The 13,022-nt window shown below is 39.5% G+C and overlaps 1 protein-coding gene across 6 annotated transcripts in view; it reads right to left on the bottom strand.

Moving 5' to 3' along the window:
- Positions 1-13,022, bottom strand: part of camta1a (calmodulin binding transcription activator 1a) — a 413,667-nt gene that overhangs the window by 39,388 nt on the left and 361,257 nt on the right. For 5 of the 6 annotated variants that reach the window (XM_015043496.1, XM_015043504.1, XM_015043462.1 and 2 more), the window contains 2 exons: positions 8,921-9,074; positions 1,649-1,789 (listed from right to left, as the gene is read on the bottom strand). In XM_015043496.1, coding sequence (XP_014898982.1) covers positions 1,649-1,789; positions 8,921-9,074 — 295 coding nt within the window. The remainder of the gene's footprint in view (positions 1-1,648; positions 1,790-8,920; positions 9,075-13,022) is intronic. The other variant, XM_015043488.1, reaches the window with a different exon arrangement.

Raw genomic sequence — 13,022 nt, 5'->3', positions numbered from 1 at the left:
ATATATATATATATATATATATATATATATATATATATATATATATATATATATATATATATATATAGCTGTTCTCACATTTAAAGATTATGGCAACTTGGGGTGAAACATAAAAAATAAAATCCTTTATTGTACATGATGAACTTTTTTTATTTTATGGAAGCAACATATTTAAACACAACAGACCTGTTAAAGCTAAAATAAAAAATAAAATAGTAAACCCCTTTTTGTCCTCTGATGGTAAAATAAACATGGAATTACACATTTCATTGTTTCCTTTTTTATTCTCTGTAGTCTAACTCGGCACATTATTATGAAAGCAGAAGATAACCAGCAAACGTCTGGATTATTCTGTAAGTTGTTCTTTTTAAGTTTAACTTCGAAGAATAATTTCAGTGTGATTAGTCAAATCATTTTGGGTGAGATGCTGTGCTCTCTACTTTTCTGATGGGAATTTTTTTTTAACAACATTTAACATAAGTTACAACAGCAGAAGCCGGAGCAGCTGTCTGAGCTTCAAAAAACACAATTGACAGCTGAAACGCTGATCTGACTGCTTTGTGAATGTGGAGCAGAAACTACATGGAGGACAAGGTGAAGGAAGTTTAATCTCATAAATGTTTGTTGATCTTTATGGGGAACCTGAGACTGGGAGCATATTAAATAGATAAGCTTACAGTGCTATCGAGAAGACCGGAAATACGGGCAATAAAATGTTTTCCCATGGCATGACTGCAGGAGCACATAGACATCCTTTATCGATGCCTGTACATACTTTTTAAAAGCTAACAATCAATTTATTTTAGCACAACGGCAGATAGAGAAGACACAATATATTTTAAAGCATTTTGTCATGTGCCATGAAGTAAATGCATAAGACAATACATCTGAAACCTGGAAAAAAATTATAAAATTAAACTTATTTCATATATTTAGTTTTCAAACTTTTTAAAACAACTTTTAACTAATTGGATTGGCAAAAAAATTTATATTATTTGGACTTTTTTTTGCTCGTTAAGCGCTTTGAGAAGACTTTGGTTGTAAATTGGACTATAAAAATAAACAGAATTAAACAAATTGAATTGTAAGGAAATGGGTCAGTATCTTTCAGACCTGGTGATGCAATAGGCTACATGATGTGCCTGGTTATTTAAGCCTTTAAACACTTTAAAGAATTTGACATGTCATTTAATTCTCCTCTGTAAATGCTGTAGTACCTTAATAAATGATTCTAAACTAACACACTGATATCTTCCTGAGATATTTAACTATCATACCACCAATTTTATGATCTAATAAAAAAAAAAAATAGTCAGGAAAGCTCAGAGAAATTTTGTAAACTGACCTGAAATTGCCCATGAATAAATATGTTAATTTAAGTTCTCTCTTCGAGGCACAGGGAGCTTAGGGAGATAAAAGATCAAATGTCCAAATAAGAGCTGTAAAATTTAAACCAGCTGGGTATTACGGAAATGACCGTAATACCCTGAATATTTTTACCGCATGTAAAAATATTCAGCTGACACAGCACCGAGTTGTGAAAGACCATGAACACGTTGTCAATTTTATCACGCAAACCATTGTGTTGAGACGTTTCTGCAAGTTATTTTCTTCATAAAAAGTTACTGCCCCACCCACTAGCCCTTACCCAGGGTACCCGTGCAGAGGCAGTTGTGAGTCCGGGGAGGTGGCTTAGTTTGGTGGCTGTCCAGAATCTGTTGCACTAGCTGCTCCACTGAGAAACCAGAGCTGCTGTTCCCATTGCTGCAAGTCCACTTGATGCCATGAACTGCCGGGAGAGAGGAGGAGACAGAGACGTCAGCCAGCCCAACAGACCACCAGCCACGCCAGCCTTCCACCCCCACCCACTGCCCCTGTCTGTCTGCCGGTAGCCCCCATCCTCCAGTGAGGACAGCACTTTAAAAGCACGCAGTTGCAATAGCAAAGCAGAAAAATTCAAATGTCTAATTTTCCACAAAGGGACAAATCCACTTATCCACGTACGATGTTTAGATTAGAGATGTCTTGTGTGTTCTTCTCTTAAAATGTTGTGATAATGTTTTGCCAACTTTCCTTTATAATCATAAGACGCTTCACAGATCTGGTGGGAAGTTCAAATATAGTCACAGAGATCAATGCTCCTTTGTATTTGAATGGGTTTTTTTTCATTGTTGTATGCAGTCTCACAACAAATTGATAAATGAACATAAAATTTCAGAAACAAGAATTTTGTCCACAGATTCGTTGGGAATTTTCTCTAATCCAAAGAGGTTCAAATATTTCCAATTAATGTACATTATAGTTGCACCTCAACCACATGCTTACTGTATGTGATTTTGTCATAAATAACTGGATATTTGACTCCTACTCTTGGGGGAATACATTTAAATTAGCTGGTTTTCTGGTACAGACCTGCATGTAAACACATTATACAAATTTCAGGAGGGTACAAGTTAGGATATTCTAGAAGATTAATAACAGCCTGTGTTGTGCATTAAAAATAAGTTTTAATAGGTAATTTGGATCTTTGTCTTACTTAAGCAGCCTGCTTTACATTTTTATGTAGAGTAAACTTTCAAATTAAGAAGTTCCTGCTAAAAACTGACAACAAACCCGACTGAATTTCAGGTTCAAAAACAGACAAGCAAGACGTCTGAAGAAGAAAATCTTTGGTACAAAATCAGATGAAGATAGAGTGATATAGTCAAAATGAGAAATCAAGGTAAAATGTTAGAAAACTTTCACAACTTTTAATAAAGCGTGTGGTATCTTCATTAAGTGGGATTGTTTTGCTGGTAGAGGAATTAGTGTCAGACAATAAGTGGAATTAAAAAAGTGAAGGATTATCTTCAGATGCTCCTACTCCACCTCAAATCAATAATAACTTGATTATTTGGCTCACATCTGTGAATTATGTGTGGTGCTATTGATACACCCCTGCTTTATAGTTAACATGTAATACCAATATTGGTTGCATTGTTGTGTTGCATCAGGATGACGTACATTAAATGTATAAATTTTATTTTTGTGCAATCCAAAGTGGTCAAATATAATAAATTAACCAGAAGGTACATGGTAACCATTATATTAGATACACCTTCCTACTACTAGGTTGGATTCCCTTCTGAACTTCTTTGATTCGGCAAGGCAGAAGAAACATTTCTGAGATTTTGCTCCATGGTGATATGATGGCATCATACTCTTGATGCAGCGGCGTTGGCTGCACAGCCACGCCGAGAATCTCCCATTTCACCACATCCTAGAGGACGGAGATCTGGTTACTGTGGAGGTCACCGGAGTCCAGTCAATTATCATTATCATTTTCAAGAAACCATTTGAGATGATGTGTGATACGATACATTATTCTGCTGGAAGCAGTCATCAGAACATGGGCACACTGTGCTCGTAAAAAGTGGATACAGTCAGCAATAGTAATGTAGTAGGATGTGGCATTTAAATAATGCTTCATCAGTATTAATGGGCCACAGTAAAAATATCCCCCACACCATTATCTGTTATTATGAAACACTGGTGAGCCTGGGCAGCATTTCCTGTGCTTAGAGCCACATGGGGCTGCTGCGGTCCTCTGCTGCTGCTGCCCATCTGCTGCTATGTCCTGTACAGTTCAGAGATGGACTGGTCACAGGAGATTACCCAAATCAGGAGAGGAAAACTACATTCAAATTCGTCTATATGCCGTCAAATCAAATGTTAGATAACTGACACATGGACATAGCTGGGTGTTCCACTGGGAAAAAGATCAGAAACTTGTCTCAAAATGGACACAGAAGGCTGCCATTCAGCAGTCTGTACCTCCTTCCCAAGGTGTTGGCCTCAACCATGTACAAAAAATGTATGGACTTTGCTTAAAAACTGAACTCTTATAATTATGCCAATAAAGGTTGCTGATGGTTACAAAACATGAACAGTGTAAGCGTAACATTCTAAGGAAGATTTAAAAATTGTCCTTCCTTGAACAGGTTAGGATAGGTCTATGGGAAATATAAAACATGCTCATCATAGTTTTTGCACAAAAAGACTCTTAGATAATGAGATTTTAGTCTGCTCAGTTCTGCCTATTTTGAACTCGTTTCACAACGAGCCTTGTTATTAGAGTCTCTTGTCACTTTAAACCAAATAAACTGCTGCTGGCCACGCCCCCTAACTCAACGTTTACACCGGCATGTGAATATGGCAGAAAACAGATGTGTAATTATACAACTGTGAATCTTAGAAAAGCATTAGTAAAGCCTCGTGCACAAGCAAGAATGCAGTAAATAGTTTCTGGATGGTAAGTTAACAACAATACACTTGTCTTTTCCAGCAGCCATTATACAGCACATGCAGTGGTAAAAATAGCTGACCAAACATACTGTCCATTGCTAGGTTAGGTAATAACACACTGTCTGTTGATTGTGACGTAACAATGAGGAGGTTTTTGAAAGGGCTCATTTTCCAGACACCAACAAAACATTAACTAATTGCCAAAACAACATCTGGTGGATTTTTAAGAGCTTGGGCTATTTCTAGAAGCAGCTGAGACCCAAATGGAAATATACAACGTAGTAGGTCCCATTTAAGCAAATGCTAGTTGGAGTGAATGTATATATTCATGATTCTACAAATAATTTTGTCTGTGTTTGGATTAGACTTAGACAATCTACAATAAACTGGTTATGCAGCCAAATTCTCATATTTAATTCATCAAATTAGTTTGCTGAATTATCATTTCAATTTGAAAAGAAAAAAACAACAATAAAACCTCCGTTCATCTAAATCACATAAAGGCAAACCTTTTTGTGGCATCCATGGCCATCATGAGGATGAGAATATATAAATGTCGCACTGCTTAATTTAAATTCTGCTCTTTACTTTACCTTGTCTCGGTGTTGGACTTTCTACTACAGGATCCTGCATGTCAGTGCTGATGAAACTGACAAAGAAACTTGACCTAAACTCAAACTTCACCATGATCTGTGACTTTTTTCTCAAAACCTGTGAAGAGGAAAATCACCAAGCAGCAGCCGCTTGCACAGAGGGAGAAAGGTAGCCTTTCTCCAGAAAAGTTCCCCTCCCTCCCTCAGTCACACCTCAGTGGTACCTGCTAATACTTTCTATTGCTCCACTTGTCAAGCAGACATGATTTCTGATGGGACAGATAGTGCTTTTTAGTGGTCATAAAAGCCTGGCAGGAGACACCACTGAGTGCTACAGTGCTCAGGCTCTCAACCGGAGAAAAAGGTAATATTTCAGAGCAGAAGCATATTTAGCCTATCAGACAAAATCAAGCCGGCTTTAATTTAAGTCCTCTACACTTCAGCAGCTCTCACAGTTAAATATGAAAGAGAAAAATATATAAGGAAAGAAAAATGCAGAGAATTTGCTGTTTGCATTTGAGATAAAAAGGACAAGAGAATCTGGTAAGAGGATGGAGGTACTGTGGATTAAAGATAAAAATTGTTAAATTAAAGTGGAAAAACGTTGGGGAAAAACATGACTGAAGACTGAGCCGGGGATCGAACTTGAAAGCTTTTACATCTTCTGCTAGATTATAAGCTGTCACCAGCAGATGTCCGTAGAGCCGCTGTGATCAAGCAAAGATTACATAATCCCCTGACAACTCAGTTGCGTGTTATAAAAACATTATGAAACGAAATTCATTTATACTTTATTCCAGAGAGACTGTTGTGAAGAAAGGATACAGAGTGAACACAAAAGAAAAGATCCATCTAATATCAATTTAATTGCTGCACAAATAATTGTTTGTGTCTGGAGATTTGACTAAACGACGAGGCTTCACTCGCCATTAACCTTCTGACAGATGCAATGCAAATTGTACAAATGAGTTGATGCTAAAATCTCTAATAAAGACATAATGAGGATAGCAGCACAGCCGGACTGCTTCTGCACGTTCACTGGGAAGCTAGTAAGAACGCTGCAGGACAGAAGAGCGTCCTTTCTGCTAATCTGACTCTGACAGTGTGACAGCAAGAGCGAGAGCACAACACAACAAAACTCCATCCACCAAGCGGGGCCATGCCTTTGTCTTAACAATCTCGTCTCCTCTCCTTCCTAATCGCTCATGCCAGATTGCCACAGTCCTCCTCATCTAGACGAGTGTCACCCCTGAAGGCTCTGGGCGGCTGACGTACAGTTACCCCGGTGTCTGCCTGTCTGCTCTTCTCACTGACTGTTTAATTCCAAAGCGGACATGACAGGAGCAGCGGCACTAGGTTTAATCCTGGGCAGATCCGGCGGAGAAACAAAGCAACAACCGAGTCAGATGATCACTCTGACGATTGCATGCTGTCATAAAAATGGCAGCACCTCATCGTGAGGAAGTTTGGGAGCAACATAGAAGAGTTCCCCACAGGAAGGCGTATTTGTCCATTTTGCCTCTTTGGTCCAAATCGTCTACCCTGAGGATCAGCCCTCTGCCTGTCAGAGTTTGTTAGAGCTGCTGTCAGTGAGGCTGGGGGGCTTGGATGTGCAGCGTACGGTGTTTGTTTCATTAGAGGCAAAGAGTAAATCCAGCTGGCTGTGTTGGAACTGTGGCCTGATTGAGTAGTAACGTCACGCTCTTACACTCCGCCCAGTTTTTCTCTCCGTACTTCTTACCAAACACCTACAGCATGTTATGGATGACGATGCCTTTTTTTTTAACAGAGCTTGAGCATTTTTTAAAACTATCCAATGTTTTTCATTTAGGTCACAAAGAGACGGATGTAATCAACTGGTTTTCATCTTTTCTGTCAATCATTTTGTGGAGATATCATTCATGCCTGAAATAAGACAAGAACAAGTGCCATAACTGCAAAACTGTGCTCACAAAAAATTAAACAAGTAAATCCATCAATACTTCCTAAACATTTTCTATATTTTGTGACATTACATCACATCCAAAACCACCAATCAATGCATTCCATAAACCAACACAAAGTAGGCTAGAAGAGTTAAATGGAAAAAAAGATGATACGTGTCTTTCAAAATGTCAACACTTTTTGCAATTACAGCTGTAAATATCTTGGGGTCTGTCCCTACCAGCTTAGTGCATTTAGAAACAGAAATATTTGGTTATTTGTTTCTGCAAAAAAGCTCAAGCTTAGTGACATTAGCTTAAGCTCATTTATGAGAATCAGTTTTTAAATCCTGAAATAGATTCTCAGATTTATAGCTGGACTTTGACTGGGCCATTCAAATAAATAAATAAATAAATAAATAAATAAATAAATAAATAAATAAATAATCTGCCAGTGGAACTAGTACTTTTTCTTAATATTTTACTTAGGGGCTTGACTAAAGGGGGAGGAAGGATTGTATAAATTCACAGCACTAATTTTGAAGGTTTCAATTTGAAAAACATAATCTATATGATTTTCCTTTCACTTCACATTTAAGATGTTCTTCTACAGTAAAATATGAATCAGTACAATAAAAACGAGGTTATTTTTACTGGAAATTTCATGAAGAATATTGCCTTTTGTGTTGTAGAAAACTATTCCAAATCTAAATAATTCAAGACAAAACTTTCATGTCTAGACAACTAATGGTCACTCAGGTAAAAGGTACTTTGAGGTAAAGTTAGAGCTAAGCTTCAATTCGAGACAATGTAGCGCATGGTTTATTCACAGTATCCTTATTCAAACTTTATCCTCGTTTGGGGTGAGGGTTGCTACCTCACATGACCACTAGATGGCAATGTTTGTCCGTGAATGAGGTCGTGTCGGCGCCTCTGTGCTTCAGGAGGAAGGGGGAAAAGAAAGAGAGTAGAAGAAGAAAGACAGGCAGCAAAAACAGAAAGAAAGCAGGAGAGGGAATTCTTGCTCTTTATGTTGCCCCCCTTATGTTGCCTGGCAGCTAGAAGGCATCTTACTCTCAGACACTTTGTCCCAACAACTGCTAAAGTTAATGACTTCACGCATTATTGCAAATGGAGCTTGATTTGTACATTAAGCCACAGATGTAATGAATATAGTGGATCTTTGTTGCTCTGACGCTGTCCTGAGGTAAGACTTTATGTTGAAACGTCTTAAAACTAATGCAGTGTTGAGGGGGACAATATAGCCTAGATCTCACTGATGATGGCTGGGACTGCCTACTCGGTATGCAGCTGGCATGTGAGTGCGCTTATAAAGCTGCCTTCCTCTTCACCTGGCCACATCACCAATAATTGGCCATCGGAATATCAGTCACAGCTCCGCTGGCCCCTGACAGACACCCTAGAATCACAGTCTGGTTGTTAAAAGGTATCTTATGGGAACTCGGAAAGTTTTTTACTGCCTTCACAAATTCCCCTTTTGGATATTACCATCATCAGACAAAACCCGTGCTTTTTCCAAATCATTTCCTTAGTCTGTGCCCTGATGTATGGTCGTAAAAACACACATTGCAACTTCCTGATCTTTGGTACGGCTAATAACAAAAGGAAACAATCCATTCAGGAAGGAAGGAGACAGAAAGAGGCTGGGAAGGGGTGGCAGGGGATTTCTGGTGAGTCTAATATTCTTGCTCACATGCACTAACATGAATCAATAATCAGCTTGTTGCCCCTACTCTGCCTTGACTGCCTCTATGGTCCAGACAGAGGGGAGCTGCTGTCTCAGCCTGGCCAGACGCTTGCCAGAGGTCAAGGGAAAAAGCTGAACTCTGACCCAGAAGCAGCAGACAGCTCCGGGAAGCGGATACTGTATTATAGCAGTCTAGGAATACTGGCAAAAGATGATTGCTAGAGTTAGGTGCTAAGGAAACGTACTGTAAAGTTCAAATGATGAGCTGCTCAAGAAAAAAACTGTAAAGCTGAATAACATGCATCCATGAAGGCTGTTGTAGTCTATTTTACTAAAGTTTAATAGTGGAAGTTGAAAGTTAAAATGAGAAAAAGGAAAAAAAAAGTTTTCTATCCAATTTTTGAAATACTAACACATGGGCTTTAGCTGTCCAATCAGCTCCTCTTTGGTCCATTTGGCCCATTCCTTCTTGTCTGTATTGATGGAGCACAGGATTGGTCCGCATGGTTTCCCACAATCCTCAATAGCTGGAACATTCAAATAGTGGACAAGCACAATGTCTGGGTTCTGCAGGGAAAACACAAAAAAGCAGAGAGCAAGTTAGACAGTGTGATTAAACCGGCAGTCTGTGGTATTGTTTCTTAACAAATTAAAGATTAAAGACAGTGTAGAACTCCCCCATGCAGGGGGTTAAGGGTAACCCTAACCCCGTAGTAGCAGTAGTGCATAGTTAATTCAGTACAGATGTGAGTGCCTTTATGTGGGGAAAGCAAACTGGGTTATGTGAGGTAAATGTGGCTGAGCTTAAAACACTTCTGCGGTAAACCTCACACCGACAACAGTGTGAGAGAACAAGAGGAGGAAATGCTCAACCCCTAAAGCCAAGCGGCAGAACAAATCAGGGATCAGAAATCGACTGTAATCTCACTCATTATGTGTCTGCCTGTATTTCTGCATCTCAAAACACAACAGTGCATACCAGCGGGTGAGCTAATGCGGGTGTGTACACACATTTGCATGTGTGTTAATTACAATGTGTGTCAGCGTAACACACTTATGGCATTTTGACAAATCCTCCCACATAGTGTGATGATGCCCTCAATTAACTCTGCCGGTATTTACCAAGTCAAAACTCAACAATTTACTGCATGCAAATGATCACTGGGTTACGTTGGCAAATTTTTCTAAATTGACAGCATATGAATAATAGCATAATGTTATGCTGGTATAAATACCATGAAATTCCCTTTGATTGCCCAACACTTACACAATGTCCCTCTTTCAGTTTTTCACGTTTGACTCCCACTGAACCATCTAATTCAAGACACAATACACACACTGCCTTGAAAAAATATTCCTGCTTTTAAACTTTTTTATATTTTGTGATCTTGTCTGGATATTTTTGAGGATTTCATGTTATAAATTATGCACGACTGGGAAGTGAGAGGAAGATAATGGATGCTGTTATTACGAAAAACAAAAATCTGAAAACTGTGAGATGCATTTGCATTCATCCCCTCAAAGTCAAATTATGTACACCTAAAGCACTTGTGTCAAACTCAAGGCTTGGGGGCCAAATCCGGCCAGTCATAAGCTTTACGGGGCCCTCTGGATTCTAGGGACACAAAAGTAGAACCTTTAAGATAAAAATGTGTGCACTTAAATTTTATTTTACAAATAAAGTCAAAGCAATCTGTGTATAGCCAAATTACATCAATGTGAAAAGTGTTAGTTTTTGGCCACATTAAGCATTCTGCTTACAAACCATAACATTTTAAATAGTGCCTTCTCCCCTTTGTACCTTTTTACTCTGTTTTGCCAGCAGATTTTCCTATAGGATATTAGGATCCTTGCAGTCCTGTTAGAGTTACAATGGACCTTGTTGCTGGTTCTTCGATTAATGGCGTCCTTGGCTGTCATATCTTGGCAGATTTGCTGTTGTGTCATACTTTTCAGTTTTCAGATGATGGACTGAACTGTGCTTAATGAGATTTACAAAGCTTGAAATATTATCTTTTAACCTAACGTTGCTTTAAGCCTAACCTTTACTGCAGGAATGTTCTGCGGTGTTCACGGTGTCCGGTCGTGTTATCAGTTGAAAAAGAAAAATACTCTTCCTTTTTCTTGTACTGCTCTATTACAAACTATGTTGTTTTGGTCAGTAAGTTTTAAAAGGTATTGTAAACACATGGTTGATATTATTTTGGGGGAACAAACTAAAGCAGATTCTCCTGTTTACGCAAGTCAGCAAAAAGAGAGAAAAGAAACACTCAACGTGTGCACACACTTGGATCTAAACAAGATGCAGGAATAGATGAACCAACTCAGACTTTGATCGAGAAAAATGTTGTGACAATGTGTATTTGTGCGCGCTTAGGTGCCTGTGTGTGTGTGTGTGTGTGTGCAGTTTGAGGCTTCATCAGTACTAAGTGGCAAATAAATCACAGTGTTGCTACTGTAGGGCTGTGCTCCCTCTCTGTGTGAACCATTAATCTGAGAAACAACCCCCACCTTCCGCTTCTCTGTTATATCAGACAGGGGTGTGGCTGTGACGCGCAGAAATACTTCAATAAAAACATCTTAAAAAACACAAACAGCTCCCGCCTCTCTGTGATGTGTCTGGGCTTCTGTAGCTCAGTGGCTTGGAAAGCAGGCTGAGGTAGACAGATGACCTTTCCCACCACGAGCCGGAGCCGGGCATATCAATGCTTTATTTCCCTGCTTTCCGTGTCCCCTGTCATCAGTTCGGACACTAGGTGATGACTGATGGCCTGATTGGCTGGTGATATCACAGACGGTGTGCGGTGTCCCCAGATGGCAGCGCCAGCTGTGTCAATAGCCAAGAGATGCCCTCAATCTTTACTTGGACTGAGAATGTAGACAGTTATGTTTAATTATGAGCGGTCGCGAAACGTGTAGATGCAGGTGGGGGTTAGGATGCACGCATGGACATACGGCTCGTGTTTCAGCATGTGTAAAAAAGAAGCGGGAAAGCACAAAACAGACGGAAAAGGATAAAACTCATTAGCATAGCGTAGAAGAGACACTTACAGGACACGCACACACACACACACAGGCACACACACCTACACACACACAGGCTAGTTGGAAACAATCATTCACATGGTTACACACAATTTCCTCCATTCAACAGCCACTCTCCCAACTTTTTCCACCTTTTCACCAGGAACAACACAGGCATGCATCCACACTTGCAGAACTCAACACAAAGAAACATTCCCATTTTGCATTTCTGTGTTTTACTCTTAAGAGTCTTCTCTTGTTTGGAAGCCAATGAGGGAGCAAGAGGTGCATGACGTCTGCAACTTTTCACTCTCTCTCTCACAGTTACTTCTCTCCACTTACTTTACAGCATATTTAACAGTTCTTTCTCAACTCAGGTGCACTTCCACGCGGAGACGAAAACAACACAATGAAAATGTAAAGCACCACATAAATCTATCAGGATGGTAATTTAATTTAATTTCCTGCTGGCTGCTTTCTTTTTCCACAGTGTAATACCAGGAGTTGGTTCTCCAAGAGCAGAGGGAAAAGGCTGAGGGGGAACTTTTTGCCTGGATAGTCTTTTTTCAGAGAAAATGAGATCTCATTAACTTATTGATTAATTGTGTAATGTAGTCTTTTGGTTGTTTTTTTTCCTCTCATTTCCCATGTGGATTTCAGGGCAGCTTTCCAGCCTTGCTTCTGCATTGCTGTGGAGAAGCGGGCAACAGTTGCAGGAATTTGCAATGTGCAAAGATTATAAGAACATTTTTCAGCATCTGCTTATGCACCTAAAACCTTTTGATTCTCAACTAACATGAAGAAATCAGAGACAATAGTTCACTCACTGCCAATGACCTTAAAGACAAAATGTCCTCCCATTCCAGAGCAAGAAGATGTAAAAATTAACATGTAAATTAGCCCTTTTAGCCATATCTCGCTGAAATGATAATGAAAATGTTTTATGCCACAGCAATGTCAGACAGAGAGGAACCCCATCTATTTGAAGTTAAGTTTAGGCAGATTCGCCTATTCATTGATTTTTTTTTTTGTGGAACTTAACTCTAAATTTCATCCACCATCATCTGTTTAACCAGGGTCGTGTCCTAGGGGCAGCAGTCTAGGAGGAAGGCCCAGACCTCCCTCTTCCCACCTGGGCCGGCTCCTCTGAGGGAAACCTAAAGTGTTTCCAGGTCAGTTGAGAAACTTTGTCCATCCAGAGTGTCCTGGGTCCTTCTGAGTCTCCTGCTTTATGTTATAAACCCAGAGAATGCTTGGTGTTTTCCCTGGATCTGTAAATGTCTGTAGATCATGTTATTAACCCTTTCATGCATAGAGGTCACCACTACAGTGGACAGCTGTCTAAAAGCCTTTTTCTTGTGCTTCTTGTGGATTTTTATCTTCAGACCACTGAAGTGGACACAAATGCATCATAAAATAAAAGGTAACACTTTATTTGAAGGGGGTTGAATAAGACTGTCATGACACTGTCATAAACATGTCATAACACCT

Source organism: Poecilia latipinna, unplaced genomic scaffold, assembly GCF_001443285.1.
Source record: "Poecilia latipinna isolate Pla-1442-1.1 unplaced genomic scaffold, P_latipinna-1.0 Scaffold36, whole genome shotgun sequence".
Taxonomy (NCBI): domain Eukaryota; kingdom Metazoa; phylum Chordata; class Actinopteri; order Cyprinodontiformes; family Poeciliidae; genus Poecilia; species Poecilia latipinna.
The sequence above is the reverse complement of the archived record's forward strand: the minus strand, read 5'-3'. Positions and strand labels throughout refer to the sequence as shown.